The following is a 17,500-nucleotide window of genomic DNA, read 5'->3' as shown; positions in this document are numbered from 1 at the left end:
CTCTGTCTCTCTCTGTCTCTCTCTCTCTGTCTCTCTCTCTCTGTCTCTCTCTCTCTCTGTCTCTCTCTGTCTCTCTCTCTCTCTCTGTCTCTCTCTGTCTCTCTCTCTCTCTCTGTCTCTCTCTGTCTCTCTCTCTCTCTCTCTGTCTCTCTCTGTCTCTCTCTCTCTGTCTCTCTCTCTCTCTCTGTCTCTCTCTGTCTCTCTCTCTCTCTGTCTCTCTCTCTGTCTCTCTCTCTCTGTCTCTCTCTGTCTCTCTCTCTCTCTCTCTCTCTCTCTCTCTCTCTCTCTCTCTCTCTCTCTCTCTCTCTCTCTCTCTATCTATCTATCTATCTATCTATCTATCTATCTATCTATCCCTCGCTCCCTCCCTCCCTCCCTGGGGTGGCAGGTACCCTAGTGGTTAGAGCGTTGGGCCAGTAACCGAAAGGTTACTGGATCGAATCCCCGAGTTGACAAAGTAAAAATCTGTCGTTCTGCCCCTGAGCACGGCAGTTAACCCACTGTTCCCTGGGCGCTGAAGACGTGGATGTCAAGGCAGCCCCCCCCCACCTCTCTGATTCAAAGGGGGTGGGTTAAAAACATCCCCCTTTATCTATCCCTCCTCTTCTTACCTAGTCGTAGTTTGTCCACAGATATCTCCCACTGGGAGGAGTCGTACGAGAGGTATTCAAACTGCTCATCCAGAGGAACCTCCCCTGGGTCCATTATGATGGACAGATAGCCTGTCTTTATGTCTGCTGGGTTCACCTGGAGAGAGAGAGGAGAGAGCAAGAGAAGAGGCTCAGCGAAACATGGCCAGGTGAGGTCAGAGTTCACAGTCACTCTGATTGGAGGCGATCCATGATCTCTTAGAACAGAGAGAGCCTATAGAGAGCCTATAGGAGTTCACAGGGTGTGTGTGTTCTGACCCGTTTGACGTTGCAGAAGATGAGGATGAGTAGAGCACAGAAGAACACAGCGAAGACGCCTGTCCCGATCAGAATCACGATCTCCACGTTAGCCCTGTCACTGGAACCTGGGATAAACAACAACAACATCAGCCCTGTCACTGGAACCTGGGATAAACAACAACAACATTAGCCCTGTCACTGGAACCTGGGATAAACAACAACAACATTAGCCTTGTCACTGGAACCTGGTGAGATAAACAACAACAACATTAGCCCTGTCACTGGAACCTGGTGAGATAAACAACAACAACATTAGCCCTGTCACTGGAACCTGGGATAAACAACAACAACATTAGCTCTGTCACTGGAACCTGGTGAGATAAACAACAACAACATTAGCCCTGTCACTGGAACCTGGGATAAACAACAACAACATTAGCCCTGTCACTGGAATCTGGTGAGATAAACAACAACAACATTACCACTGTCACTGGAACCTGGTGAGATAAACAACAACAACAACATTAGCCCTGTCACTGGAACCTGGTGAGATAAACAACAACAACATTAGCACTGTCACTGGAACCTGGTGAGATAAACAACAACAACATTAGCTCTGTCACTGGAACCTGGTGAGATAAACAACAACAACATTAACCCTGTCACTGGAACCTGGTGAGATAAACAACAACAACATTAGCTATGTCACTGGAACCTGGGATAAACAACAACAACATTAGCCCTGTCACTGGAACGTGGTGAGATAAACAACAACATCAGCCCTGTCACTGGAACCTGGTGAGATAAACAACAACAACATTAGCCCTGTCATTGGAACCTGGGATAAACAACAACAACATTAGCCCTGTCACTAGAACCTGGTGAGATAAACAACAACAACATTAGCCCTGTCACTGGAACCTGGTGAGATAAACAACAACAACATTAGCTCTGTCACTGGAACCTGGGATAAACAACAACAACATTAGCCCTGTCACTAGAACCTGGGATAAACAACAACAACATTAGCCCTGTCACTGGAACCTGGTGAGATAAACAACAACAACATCAGCCCTGTCACTGGAACCTGGTGGGATAAACAACAACAACATTAGCCCTGTCACTGGAACCTGGGATAAACAACAACAACATCAGCCCTGTCATTGGAACCTGGTGAGATAAATGAAACCTGGAGGGATGAATGGAACCTGGAGGGATGAATGGAACCTGGAGGGATGAATGGAACCTGGAGGGATGAATGGAACCTGGAGGGATGAATGGAACCTAGAGGGATAAATGGAACCTGGAGGGATGAATGGAACCTGGAGGGGAACCTGGAGGGATAAATGGAACCTGGAGGGATGAATGGAACCTGGAGGGGAACCTGGAGGGATAAATGGAACCTGGAGGGATAAATGCAACCTGGAGGGATAAATGGAACAGGGAGGGTGAATGGAACCTGGAGGGGAACCTGGAGGGATAAATGCAACCTGGAGGGATAAATGGAACAGGGAGGGTGAATGGAACAGGGAGGGTGAATGGAACCTGGAGGGGAACCTGGAGGGATAAATGCAACCTGGAGGGATAAATGGAACCTGGAGGGATGAGTTCTCAGAGGGGATGCTATAACCAGTTAAATATCAATTTAGTTCATTATTTTTCACCAGCTAACCCACTGAATAATAACCTGAATCATGTATCACCAGCTAACCCACTGAATAATAACCTGAATCATGTATCATCAGCTAACCCACTGAATAATAACCTGAATCATGTATCGCCAGCTATCCCACTGAATAATAACCTGAATCATGTATCATCAGCTATCCCACTGAATAATAACCTGAATCATGTATCATCAGCTATCCCACTGAATAATAACCTGAATCATTTATCATCAGCTATCCCACTGAATAATAACCTGAATCATTTATCATCAGCTATCCCACTGAATAATAACCTGAATCATGTATCATCAGCTAGCCGGCAAGTAGCCTAGTGGTTAGAGTGTAGAGGCGGCAGGGTAGCCTAGTGGTTAGAGTGTAGAGGTGGCAAGTAGCCTAGTGATTAGAGTGTAGAGGCGGCAGGTAGCCTAGTGGTTAGAGTGTAGAGGCGGCAGGTAGCCTAGTGGTTAGAGTGTAGAGGTGGCAGGTAGCCTATTGGTTAGAGTGTAGAGGTGGCACGTAGCCTAGTGGTTAGAGTGTAGAGGTGGCAGGTAGCCTAGTGGTTAGAGTGTAGAGGCGGCAGGTAGCCTAGTGGTTAGAGTGTAGAGGTGGCAGGTAGCCTAGTGGTTAGAGTGTAGAGGTGGCACGTAGCCTAGTGGTTAGAGTGTAGAGGTGGCAGGTAACCTAGTGGTTAGAGTGTAGAGATGGCAGGTAGCCTAGTGGTTAGAGTGTAGATGTGGCAGGTAGCCTAGTGGTTAGAGCGTAGAGACAGCAGGTAGCCTAGTGGTTAGAGTGTAGAGGTGGCAGGTAGCCTAGTGGTTAGAGTGTTGAACTAGTAACCAGAAGGTTGCAAGATTGAATCCCTTTGAATCTGTCCCTGAACAGGCAGTTAACCCACTGTTCCTAGGACGTCATTGAAAATAAGAGTTTGTTCTTAACTGACTTGCCTAGTTAAATAAAGGTAAAATAAATGTATTATAATAATAAGTTAAATCATTCATCACTGTGTATCTGATATCTAATATCTGTTCTCAATGACATGAAGCATTTCACTGGACCTGCTATACCATCTACAGTATACCATCTATACCATCTATACCATCTACAGTATACCATCTATACCATCTATACCATCTATACCATCGACAGTATACCATCTATATCATATATACCATCTACAGTATACCATCTATACCATCTATACCATCTATACAATCTACAGTATCCCATCTATACCATCTATACCATCTACAGTATACCATCTATACCATCTACAGTATACCATCTATACCATCTACAGTATACAATCTATACCATCTATACCATCTACAGTATATCATCTATACCATCTATACCATCTATACCATCTACAGTATACCATCTATACCATCTATACCATCTACAGTATACCATCTATACCATCTATACCATCTACAGTATACCATCTATATCATCTATACCATCTACAGTATACCATCTATACCATCTATATCATCTATAACATCTACAGTATACCATCTATATCATCTATACCATCTACAGTATACCATCTATACCATCTATATCATCTATACTATCTACAGTATACCATCTATACCATCTATAACATCTACAGTATACCATCTATACCATCTATATCATCTATAACATCTACAGTATATTGTCTATACCATCTATAACATCTACAGTATACCATCTATATCATCTATACCATCTACAGTATACCATCTATATCATCTATACCATCTACAGTATACCATCTATATCATCTATACCATCTACAGTATACCATCTATACCATCTATATCATCTATACCATCTACAGTATACCATCTATACCATCTATATCATCGATTCCATCTACAGTATACCATCTATATCATCTATACCATCTGGACCATCTGGACCTGCTACACCATCTATACCATCTAGACCTGCTATACCATCTATACCATCTGGAGCTGCAATACCATCTACACAATCTAGACCATCTGGACCTGCAATACCATCTAGACCATCTATAACATCTATACCATCTGGACCTGCTATACAATCTTTACCATCTATACCATCTGGACCTGCTATACCATCTATACCATCTGGACCTGCTATACCATCTATACCATCTAGACCTGCTACACCATCTATACCATCTAGACCATCTGGACCTGCTATACCATCTATAGCATCTGGACCATCTATACCATCTGGACCTGCTATACCATCTAGACAATCTATACAATCTGGACCTGCCATACAATCTATACCATCTGGACCATCTATACCATCTATAACATCTATACCATCTGGACCTGCTACACCATCTATACCATCTGGACCATCTATACCATCTGGACCATCTATACCATCTAGACCATCTGGACCTGCTATACATTCTGGACCTGCTATACCATCTGGACCTGCTGTACCATCTAGACCATCTAGACCATCTGAACCATCTATACCATCTATACCATCTATACCATCTGGACCTGCTATATCATCTATACCATCTAGACCATCTGGACCTGCTATACCATCTAGACCATCTATACCATCTGGACCTGCTATACCATCTAGACCATCTAGACCATCTGGATCTGCTATACCATCTATACCATCTGGACCATCTATACCATATGGACCTGCTATACCATCTGGACAATCTATACCATCTGGACCTGCTATACCATCTATACCATCTGGACAATCTATACCATCTATACCAGCTTGACCTGCTACACCATCTATACCATCTGGACATTCTATACCATCTATACCATCTGGACCATCTAGACCATCTGGACCTGCTATACCATCTGGACCTGCTATACCATCTATACCATCTCAACCATCTATACCATCTGGACCATCTATACCATCTGGACCATCTGGACCTGCTATACCATCTGGACCATCTATACCATCTATACCATCTGGACCATCTATAACATCTGGACCTGCTATACCATCTAGACCATCTATACCATCTGGACCTGCTATACCATCTGGACCATCTAGACCATCTGGACCTGCTATACCATCTGCTAAAAATGTGTACACAACTAATTAACTTTGATTTAGCTGTTTTAGGAAATAGAAGGACACTGTTGTTGGAGACAGAGGAAGGTGTGGACGCAGATGTGTGTGTACGTGTGTGTGTGTGTATGTCTGTATGTGTGTGTGTGTGAAGGCTGTGTGTGTGTGTATGTCTGTATGTGTGTGTGTCTGAAGGCTGTGTGTGTGTGTGTGTTTGTGTGTGTGTATGTTTGTATATGTGTGTGTCTGAAGGCTGTGTGTGTGTGTGTGTTTGTGTGTGTGTATGTTTGTATATGTGTGTGTCTGAAGGCTGTGTGTGTGTGTGTGTTTGTGTGTGTGTATGTTTGTATGTGTGTGTGTCTGAAGGCTGTGTGTGTGTGTGTTCCTGTCTCACCCAGCACTGTGACGGCAGCGGAGGAGTGTGCGCAGCCCCTCTGATTACAGGCGGTGCAGGTGTAGAGACCGGCGTCCTCTTCTCTGACTCGCTGGATACTCAAAGTCCTGTTGGCGTCCTGTAGCTGCAGTCCTACACACACACACACACACACACACACACACACACACACACACACACAGCTGTCAATCACTGACACAAACACACACGTAAGCGTGCACTTCCGCACACACCCACACCACTCTGACAAACACACACACACACACACCACTCTGACAAACACACACACACACACCACTCTGACAAACACACACACACACATACACTCACCTAGTCTTGCTTGTCTGCTAACCTGACAACTACTCAGATTGATGTAGCCAGCCCAGCCAATCCTCCCCCCTCCCTCCCTCCCCCTCTATCACTCTATCACTCATTCTCTCCACATGTCATGTGTTTAATGTCTCCAAAGTACAAGTCCCCAACTGTCTGTAACCCTGCCAGGTTGTCACTCAATCCGACCCTCTGACCTCTAATGCCTCAAAGACACACTGTGGAAGCTGATGTCTCATGTCTTCAGCTACAGGTGTGTGTGTGTGTGTGTGTGTGTGTGTGTGTGTGTGTGTGTGTGTGTGTGTGTGTGTGTGTGTGTGTGTGTCGCTCAGGTGTTAGTGTCTTCCCAGGTATGTGCTGTAGGGTGACATTATCCCTGTGTGATTGACAGGGCTGCTTGAGTGTCTATTCCTTTACCCAGAAGGAAGAGAGGAAGAGGAAAGAGGGAGACACATGGAGAGAGGGAGACACAGGGAGAGAGGGAGACACAGGGAGAGAGAGGGAGACAGAGGAAGAGAGAGGGACACAGGGAGAGAGAGGGAGACACAGGGAGAGAGAGGGAGACACAGGGAGAGAGGGAGACACAGGGAGAGAGAGGGAGACAGGGAGAGAGAGGGAGACACATGGAGAGAGGGAGACACAGGGAGAGAGGGAGACACAAGGAGAGAGGGAGACACAAGGAGAGAGGGAGACACAGGGAGCGAGAGGGAGACACAGGGAGAGAGAGGGAGACAGATGTGACAGAGGGAGAGAGGGAGAGACGCAGGGAGAGAGAGGAATAGAGAAGGAGAAACAGGGAGAGAGAGGGAGGCACAGGGAGAGAGAGGGAGACACAGGGAGAGATAGGGAGACACAGGTAGAGAGGGAGAGAGGGAGACGCAGGGAGACGCAGGGAGACAGAAGGAAACAGAGGGAGACAGAGGGAGACAGAGGGAGACAGAAGGAGAGAGGGAGACAGAGATAGACAGAGGGAGACAGAGGGAGACAGAAGGAGAGAGGGAGGAAGATCCTCGACTTCGGCGATGTCATTTACAAAATGGCCTCCAACACTCTACTCAGCAAACTGGATGCAGTCGATCACAGTGCCATCCGTTTTGTCACCAAATCACCTTATACCACCCACCAGTGCGACCTGTACGCTCTCATTGGTTGGCCCTCGCTACATATTCGTCGCCAAACCCACTGGCTCCAGGTCATCTACAAGTCTTTGCTAGGTAAAGCTCCACCTTATCTCAGCTCACTGGTCACCATAGCAGCACCCACCCGTAGCATACGTTCCAGCAGGTGTATCTCACTGACCATCCCCAAAGCCAACACCTCATTTGGCCGCCTTTCCTTCCAGTTCTCTGCTTCCAATGACTGGAACCAATTGCAAAAATCACTGAAGCTGGAGACTTTTATTTATTGCCTATCTCCTTTTCAATTCTGTTATTGACTGTATGTTTGTTTATTCCACGTGTAACTCTGTTGTTGTTTCTGTCGCACTGCTTTGCTTTATCTTGGCCAGGTCGCAATTGTAAATGAGAACTTGATCTGGTCTACCTGGTTAAATAAAGGTGATCTGGTCTACCTGGTTAAATAAAGGTGATGTGGCCTACCTGGTTAAATAAAGGTGATCTGGTCTACCTGGTTAAATAAAGGTGATCTGGTCTACCTGGTTAAATAAAGGTGATCTGGCCTACCTGGTTAAATAAAGGTGATCTGGTCTACCTGGTTAAATAAAGGTGATCTGGTCTACCTGGTTAAATAAAGGTGACCTGGTCTACCTGGTTAAATAAAGGTGACCTGGTCTACCTGGTTAAATAAAGGTGACCTGGTCTACCTGGTTAAATAAAGGTGACCTGGTCTACCTGGTTAAATAAAGGTGACCTGGTCTACCTGGTTAAATAAAGGTGATCTGGTCTACCTGGTTAAATAAAGGTGACCTGGTCTACCTGGTTAAATAAAGGTGACCTGGTCTACCTGGTTAAATAAAGGTGACCTGGTCTACCTGGTTAAATAAAGGTGATCTGGTCTACCTGGTTAAATAAAGGTGATCTGGTCTACCTGGTTAAATAAAGGTGATCTGGTCTACCTGGTTAAATAAAGGTGACCTGGTCTACCTGGTTAAATAAAGGTGAAATAAAAAATACATACAATTAAAATGCTCTGGCTAAACAGGTGTGTGTGTGTGTGTGTGTGTGTGTGTGTGTGTGTGTGTGTGTGTGTGTGTGTGTGTGTGTGTGTGTGTGTGTGTGTGTGTGTGTGTGTGTGTGTGTGTGTGTATGTACCTACCTGACATTTGGTGCAGGGGCTGGTTGTCTTTGAACCAGGAGAGGTGTGGTGAAGGAGTTCCCATTACATCACACTCCATCAGGAGAGACTCACTGATGTTCACTGTCTGATTGGTCGGGTTGTGTCTGTACCAGGGGGCTTCTAGAGCTGAGGGGGATAGAATGATAGGAGAGAGAGAAAGAGGAGAGGAGAGGAGAGAGAGAGGAGAGGAGAGGAGAGGAGAGGAGAGGAGAGGAAAGGAGAGAGAGGAGAGGAGAGGAAAGGAGAGAGAGAGAGGAGAGGAAAGGAGAGAGAGGAGAGGAAAGGAAAGGAGAGAGAGTAGAGGAAAGGAGAGAGAGAGAGGAGAGGAAAGGAGAGAGAGGAGAGGAAAGGAGAGAGAGAGGAGTGGAAAGGAGAGAGAGAGAGGAGAGGAAAGGAGAGAGAGAGGAGAGGAGAGGAGAGAGAGAGGAGAGGAAAGATGAGAGAGAGAGGAGAGGAAAGGAGAGAGAGAGGAGAGGAGAGGTGAGAAATAGTTCATTCCAAATTGACTGAAGGACAAAGAGACGAATCAGCAGGAGGGGGGTGGAGAATTAAGGTGTCAGGACTGGACATGAATGAAGCATTAGTGTGGAAATTAGGGACTAGTCTATATTTAATCCCTTCCTCTGAGGGACTAGTATATATTTAATCCCTTCCTCTGAGGGACTAGTCTATATTTAATCCCTTCCTCTGGGGGACTAGTCTATATTTAATCCCTTCCTCTGAGGGACTAGTCTATATTTAATCCCTTCCTCTGAGGGACTAGTCTATATTTAATCCCCTCTGAGGGACTAGTCTATATTTAATCCCTTCCTCTGAGGGACTAGTCTATATTTAATCCCCTCTGGGGGACTAGTCTATATTTAATCCCTTCCTCTGAGGGACTAGTCTATATTTAATCCCTTCCTATGAGGGACTAGTCTATATTTAATCCCCTCTGAGGGACTAGTCTATATTTAATCCCTTCCTCTGAGGGACTAGTCTATATTTAATCCCTTCCTCTGAGGGACTAGTCTATATTTAATCCCCTCTGAGGGACTAGTCTATATTTAATCCCTTCCTCTGAGGGACTAGTCTATATTTAATCCCCTCTGGGGGACTAGTCTATATTTAATTCCTTCCTCTGAGGGACTAGTCTATATTTAATCCCTTCCTCTGAGGGAATAGTCTATATTTAATCCCTTCCTCTGAGGGACTAGTCTACATTTAATCCCTTCCTCTGAGGGACTAGTCTATATTTAATCCCTTCCTCTGAGGGACTAGTCTATATTTAATCCCCTCTTCTGAGGGACGAGTCTATATTTAATCCCTTCCTCTGAGGGACTAGTCTATATTTAATCCCTTCCTCTGAGGGACTAGTCTATATTTAATCCCTTCCTCTGAGGGACTAGTCTATATTTAATCCCTTCCTCTGAGGGACTAGTCTATATTTAATCCCTTCCTCTGAGGGACTAGTCTATATTTAATCCCTTCCTCTGAGGGACTAGTCTATATTTAATCCCTTCCTCTGAGGGACTAGTCTATATTTAATCCCTTCCTCTGAGGGACTAGTCTATATTTAATCCCTTCCTCTGAGGGACTAGTCTATATTTAATCCCTTCCTCTGAGGGACTAGTCTATATTTAATCCCTTCCTCTGAGGGACTAGTCTATATTTAATCCCTTCCTCTGAGGGACTAGTCTATATTTAATCCCTTCATCTGAGGGACTAGTCTATATTTAATCCCTTCCTCTGAGGGACTAGTCTATATTTAATCCCTTCCTCTGAGGGACTAGTCTATATTTAATCCCTTCCTCTGAGAGACTAGTCTATATTTAATCCCTTCATCTGAGGGACTAGTCTATATTTAATCCCTTCCTCTGAGGGACTAGTCTATATTTAATCCCTTCCTCTGAGGGACTAGTCTATATTTAATCCCTTCCTCTGAGGGACTAGTCTACATTTAATCCCTTCCTCTGAGGGACTAGTCTATATTTAATCCCTTCCTCTGAGGGACTAGTCTATATTTAATCCCTTCCTCTGAGGGACTAGTCTATATTTAATCCCTTCCTCTGAGCGACTAGTCTATATTTAATCCCTTCCTCTGAGGGACTAGTCTATATTTAATCCCTTCCTCTGAGGGATTAGTCTATATTTAATCCCTTCCTCTGAGGGACTAGTCTATATGTAATCACTTCCTCTGAGAGACTAGTCTATATTTAATCCCTTCATCTGAGGGACTAGTCTATATTTAATCCCCTCCTCTGAGGGACTAGTCTATATTTAATCCCTTCCTCTGAGGGACTAGTCTATATGTAATCACTTCCCCCCTGGACTAGTCTATATTTAATCCCTTCCTCTGAGGGACTAGTCTATATTTAATCCCTTCCTCTGAGGGACTAGTCTATATTTAATTCCTTCCTCTGAGGGACTAGTCTATATTTAATCCCTTCCTCTGAGAGACTAGTCTATATTTAATCCCTTCATCTGAGGGACTAGTCTATATTTAATCCCTTCCTCTGAGGGACTAGTCTATATTTAATCCCTTCCTCTGAGGGACTAGTCTATATTTAATCCCTTCCTCTGAGGGACTAGTCTATATTTAATCCCTTCATCTGAGGGACTAGTCTATATTTAATCCCTTCATCTGAGGGACTAGTCTATATTTAATCCCTTCCTCTGAGGGACTAGTCTATATTTAATCCCTTCATCTGAGGGACTAGTCTATATTTAATCCTTTCATCTGAGGGACTAGTCTATATTTAATCCCTTCCTCTGAGGGACTAGTCTATATTTAATCCCTTCATCTGAGGGACGAGTCTATATTTAATCCCTTCCTCTGAGGGACTAGTCTATATTTAATCCCTTCCTCTGAGGGACTAGTCTATATTTAATCCCTTCCTCTGAGGGACTAGTCTATATTTAATCCCTTCCTCTGAGGGACTAGTCTATATTTAATCCCTTCCTCTGAGGGACTAGTCTATATTTAATCCCTTCCTCTGAGGGACTAGTCTATATTTAATCCCTTCATCTGAGGGACTAGTCTATATTTAATCCCTTCCTCTGAGGGACTAGTCTATATTTAATCCCTTCCTCTGAGGGACTAGTCTATATTTAATCCCTTCCTCTGAGAGACTAGTCTATATTTAATCCCTTCATCTGAGGGACTAGTCTATATTTAATCCCTTCCTCTGAGGGACTAGTCTATATTTAATCCCTTCCTCTGAGGGACTAGTCTATATTTAATCCCTTCCTCTGAGGGACTAGTCTACATTTAATCCCTTCCTCTGAGGGACTAGTCTATATTTAATCCCTTCCTCTGAGGGACTAGTCTATATTTAATCCCTTCCTCTGAGGGACTAGTCTATATTTAATCCCTTCCTCTGAGCGACTAGTCTATATTTAATCCCTTCCTCTGAGGGACTAGTCTATATTTAATCCCTTCCTCTGAGGGATTAGTCTATATTTAATCCCTTCCTCTGAGGGACTAGTCTATATGTAATCACTTCCTCTGAGAGACTAGTCTATATTTAATCCCTTCATCTGAGGGACTAGTCTATATTTAATCCCCTCCTCTGAGGGACTAGTCTATATTTAATCCCTTCCTCTGAGGGACTAGTCTATATGTAATCACTTCCCCCCTGGACTAGTCTATATTTAATCCCTTCCTCTGAGGGACTAGTCTATATTTAATCCCTTCCTCTGAGGGACTAGTCTATATTTAATTCCTTCCTCTGAGGGACTAGTCTATATTTAATCCCTTCCTCCGAGGGACTAGTCTATATTTAATCCCTTCCTCTGAGGGACTAGTCTATATTTAATCCCTTCCTCTTAGGGACTAGTCTATTTTTAATCCCTTCCTCTGAGGGACTAGTCTATATGTAATCCCTTCCTCTGGGGGACTAGTCTATATTTAATCCCTTCCTCTGAGGGATTAGTCTATATTTAATCCCTTCCTCTGAGGGACTAGTCTATATTTAATCCCTTCCTCTGAGGGACTAGTCTATATTTAATCCCTTCCTCTGAGGGACTAGTCTATATTTAATCCCTTCCTCTGAGGGACTAGTCTACATTTAATCCCTTCCTCTGAGGGACTAGTCTATATTTAATCCCTTCCTCTGAGGGACTAGTCTATATGTAATCACTTCCTCTGAGAGACTAGTCTATATTTAATCCCTTCATCTGAGGGACTAGTCTATATTTAATCCCCTCCTCTGAGGGACTAGTCTATATTTAATCCCTTCCTCTGAGGGACTAGTCTATATGTAATCACTTCCCCCCTGGACTAGTCTATATTTAATCCCTTCCTCTGAGGGACTAGTCTATATTTAATCCCTTCCTCTGAGGGACTAGTCTATATTTAATTCCTTCCTCTGAGGGACTAGTCTATATTTAATCCCTTCCTCCGAGGGACTAGTCTATATTTAATCCCTTCCTCTGAGGGACTAGTCTATATTTAATCCCTTCCTCTTAGGGACTAGTCTATTTTTAATCCCTTCCTCTGAGGGACTAGTCTATATGTAATCCCTTCCTCTGGGGGACTAGTCTATATTTAATCCCTTCCTCTGAGGGATTAGTCTATATTTAATCCCTTCCTCTGAGGGACTAGTCTATATTTAATCCCTTCCTCTGAGGGACTAGTCTATATTTAATCCCTTCCTCTGAGGGACTAGTCTATATTTAATCCCTTCCTCTGAGAGACTAGTCTATATTTAATCCCTTCATCTGAGGGACTAGTCTATATTTAATCCCTTCCTCTGAGGGACTAGTCTATATTTAATCCCTTCCTCTGAGGGACTAGTCTATATTTAATCCCTTCCTCTGAGAGACTAGTCTATATTTAATCCCTTCATCTGAGGGACTAGTCTATATTTAATCCCTTCCTCTGAGGGACTAGTCTATATTTAATCCCTTCCTCTGAGGGACTAGTCTATATTTAATCCCTTCATCTGAGGGACTAGTCTATATTTAATCCTTTCATCTGAGGGACTAGTCTATATTTAATCCCTTCCTCTGAGGGACTAGTCTATATTTAATCCCTTCCTCTTAGGGACTAGTCTATTTTTAATCCCTTCCTCTGAGAGACTAGTCTATATTTAATCCCTTCATCTGAGGGACTAGTCTATATTTAATCCCCTCCTCTGAGGGACTAGTCTATATTTAATCCCTTCCTCTGAGGGACTAGTCTATATGTAATCACTTCCCCCCTGGACTAGTCTATATTTAATCCCTTCCTCTGAGGGACTAGTCTATATTTAATCCCTTCCTCTGAGGGACTAGTCTATATTTAATTCCTTCCTCTGAGGGACTAGTCTATATTTAATCCCTTCCTCCGAGGGACTAGTCTATATTTAATCCCTTCCTCTGAGGGACTAGTCTATATTTAATCCCTTCCTCTTAGGGACTAGTCTATTTTTAATCCCTTCCTCTGAGGGACTAGTCTATATGTAATCCCTTCCTCTGGGGGACTAGTCTATATTTAATCCCTTCCTCTGAGGGATTAGTCTATATTTAATCCCTTCCTCTGAGGGACTAGTCTATATTTAATCCCTTCCTCTGAGGGACTAGTCTATATTTAATCCCTTCCTCTGAGGGACTAGTCTATATTTAATCCCTTCCTCTGAGAGACTAGTCTATATTTAATCCCTTCATCTGAGGGACTAGTCTATATTTAATCCCTTCCTCTGAGGGACTAGTCTATATTTAATCCCTTCCTCTGAGGGACTAGTCTATATTTAATCCCTTCCTCTGAGAGACTAGTCTATATTTAATCCCTTCATCTGAGGGACTAGTCTATATTTAATCCCTTCCTCTGAGGGACTAGTCTATATTTAATCCCTTCCTCTGAGGGACTAGTCTATATTTAATCCCTTCATCTGAGGGACTAGTCTATATTTAATCCTTTCATCTGAGGGACTAGTCTATATTTAATCCCTTCCTCTGAGGGACTAGTCTATATTTAATCCCTTCCTCTTAGGGACTAGTCTATTTTTAATCCCTTCCTCTGAGGGACTAGTCTATATGTAATCCCTTCCTCTGGGGGACTAGTCTATATTTAATCCCTTCCTCTGAGGGATTAGTCTATATTTAATCCCTTCCTCTGAGGGACTAGTCTATATTTAATCCCTTCCTCTGAGGGACTAGTCTATATTTAATCCCTTCATCTGAGGGACTAGTCTATATTTAATCCCTTCATCTGAGGGACTAGTCTATATTTAATCCCTTCCTCTGAGGGACTAGTCTATATTTAATCCCTTCATCTGAGGGACTAGTCTATATTTAATCCTTTCATCTGAGGGACTAGTCTATATTTAATCCCTTCCTCTGAGGGACTAGTCTATATTTAATCCCTTCATCTGAGGGACGAGTCTATATTTAATCCCTTCCTCTGAGGGACTAGTCTATATTTAATCCCTTCCTCTGAGGGACTAGTCTATATTTAATCCCTTCCTCTGAGGGACTAGTCTATATTTAATCCCTTCCTCTGAGGGACTAGTCTATATTTAATCCCTTCCTCTGAGGGACTAGTCTATATTTAATCCCTTCCTCTGAGGGACTAGTCTATATTTAATCCCTTCATCTGAGGGACTAGTCTATATTTAATCCCTTCCTCTGAGGGACTAGTCTATATTTAATCCCTTCCTCTGAGGGACTAGTCTATATTTAATCCCTTCCTCTGAGAGACTAGTCTATATTTAATCCCTTCATCTGAGGGACTAGTCTATATTTAATCCCTTCCTCTGAGGGACTAGTCTATATTTAATCCCTTCCTCTGAGGGACTAGTCTATATTTAATCCCTTCCTCTGAGGGACTAGTCTACATTTAATCCCTTCCTCTGAGGGACTAGTCTATATTTAATCCCTTCCTCTGAGGGACTAGTCTATATTTAATCCCTTCCTCTGAGGGACTAGTCTATATTTAATCCCTTCCTCTGAGCGACTAGTCTATATTTAATCCCTTCCTCTGAGGGACTAGTCTATATTTAATCCCTTCCTCTGAGGGATTAGTCTATATTTAATCCCTTCCTCTGAGGGACTAGTCTATATGTAATCACTTCCTCTGAGAGACTAGTCTATATTTAATCCCTTCATCTGAGGGACTAGTCTATATTTAATCCCCTCCTCTGAGGGACTAGTCTATATTTAATCCCTTCCTCTGAGGGACTAGTCTATATGTAATCACTTCCCCCCTGGACTAGTCTATATTTAATCCCTTCCTCTGAGGGACTAGTCTATATTTAATCCCTTCCTCTGAGGGACTAGTCTATATTTAATTCCTTCCTCTGAGGGACTAGTCTATATTTAATCCCTTCCTCCGAGGGACTAGTCTATATTTAATCCCTTCCTCTGAGGGACTAGTCTATATTTAATCCCTTCCTCTTAGGGACTAGTCTATTTTTAATCCCTTCCTCTGAGGGACTAGTCTATATGTAATCCCTTCCTCTGGGGGACTAGTCTATATTTAATCCCTTCCTCTGAGGGATTAGTCTATATTTAATCCCTTCCTCTGAGGGACTAGTCTATATTTAATCCCTTCCTCTGAGGGACTAGTCTATATTTAATCCCTTCCTCTGAGGGACTAGTCTATATTTAATCCCTTCCTCTGAGAGACTAGTCTATATTTAATCCCTTCATCTGAGGGACTAGTCTATATTTAATCCCTTCCTCTGAGGGACTAGTCTATATTTAATCCCTTCCTCTGAGGGACTAGTCTATATTTAATCCCTTCCTCTGAGGGACTAGTCTATATTTAATCCCTTCCTCTGAGAGACTAGTCTATATTTAATCCCTTCATCTGAGGGACTAGTCTATATTTAATCCCTTCCTCTGAGGGACTAGTCTATATTTAATCCCTTCCTCTGAGGGACTAGTCTATATTTAATCCCTTCCTCTGAGGGACTAGTCTATATTTAATCCCTTCATCTGAGGGACTAGTCTATATTTAATCCCTTCATCTGAGGGACTAGTCTATATTTAATCCCTTCCTCTGAGGGACTAGTCTATATTTAATCCCTTCATCTGAGGGACTAGTCTATATTTAATCCTTTCATCTGAGGGACTAGTCTATATTTAATCCCTTCCTCTGAGGGACTAGTCTATATTTAATCCCTTCATCTGAGGGACGAGTCTATATTTAATCCCTTCCTCTGAGGGACTAGTCTATATTTAATCCCTTCCTCTGAGGGACTAGTCTATATTTAATCCCTTCCTCTGAGGGACTAGTCTATATTTAATCCCTTCCTCTGAGGGACTAGTCTATATTTAATCCCTTCCTCTGAGGGACTAGTCTATATTTAATCCCTTCCTCTGAGGGACTAGTCTATATTTAATCCCTTCATCTGAGGGACTAGTCTATATTTAATCCCTTCCTCTGAGGGACTAGTCTATATTTAATCCCTTCCTCTGAGGGACTAGTCTATATTTAATCCCTTCCTCTGAGAGACTAGTCTATATTTAATCCCTTCATCTGAGGGACTAGTCTATATTTAATCCCTTCCTCTGAGGGACTAGTCTATATTTAATCCCTTCCTCTGAGGGACTAGTCTATATTTAATCCCTTCCTCTGAGGGACTAGTCTACATTTAATCCCTTCCTCTGAGGGACTAGTCTATATTTAATCCCTTCCTCTGAGGGACTAGTCTATATTTAATCCCTTCCTCTGAGGGACTAGTCTATATTTAATCCCTTCCTCTGAGGGACTAGTCTATATTTAATCCCTTCCTCTGAGGGACTAGTCTATATTTAATCCCTTCCTCTGAGGGATTAGTCTATATTTAATCCCTTCCTCTGAGGGACTAGTCTATATGTAATCACTTCCCCCCTGGACTAGTCTATATTTAATCCCTTCCTCTGAGGGAATAGTCTATATTTAATCCCTTCCTCTGAGGGACTAGTCTATATTTAATCCCCTC

General features: G+C 43.1%; 1 protein-coding gene across 2 annotated transcripts in view; it reads right to left on the bottom strand.

Annotated features, from left to right (window-relative positions):
- Positions 1-17,500, bottom strand: part of flt4 (fms related receptor tyrosine kinase 4) — a 193,546-nt gene that overhangs the window by 44,711 nt on the left and 131,335 nt on the right. For both annotated transcript variants that reach the window (XM_036970533.1, XM_036970532.1), the window contains exons 15-18: positions 8,592-8,738; positions 5,988-6,119; positions 909-1,015; positions 612-747 (exon numbers count right to left, since the gene is read on the bottom strand). In XM_036970533.1, coding sequence (XP_036826428.1) covers positions 612-747; positions 909-1,015; positions 5,988-6,119; positions 8,592-8,738 — 522 coding nt within the window. The remainder of the gene's footprint in view (positions 1-611; positions 748-908; positions 1,016-5,987; positions 6,120-8,591; positions 8,739-17,500) is intronic.

Source organism: Oncorhynchus mykiss, chromosome 31, assembly GCF_013265735.2.
Source record: "Oncorhynchus mykiss isolate Arlee chromosome 31, USDA_OmykA_1.1, whole genome shotgun sequence".
In the NCBI taxonomy this organism is placed as follows: Eukaryota; Metazoa; Chordata; class Actinopteri; order Salmoniformes; family Salmonidae; genus Oncorhynchus; species Oncorhynchus mykiss.
The sequence above is the reverse complement of the archived record's forward strand: the minus strand, read 5'-3'. Positions and strand labels throughout refer to the sequence as shown.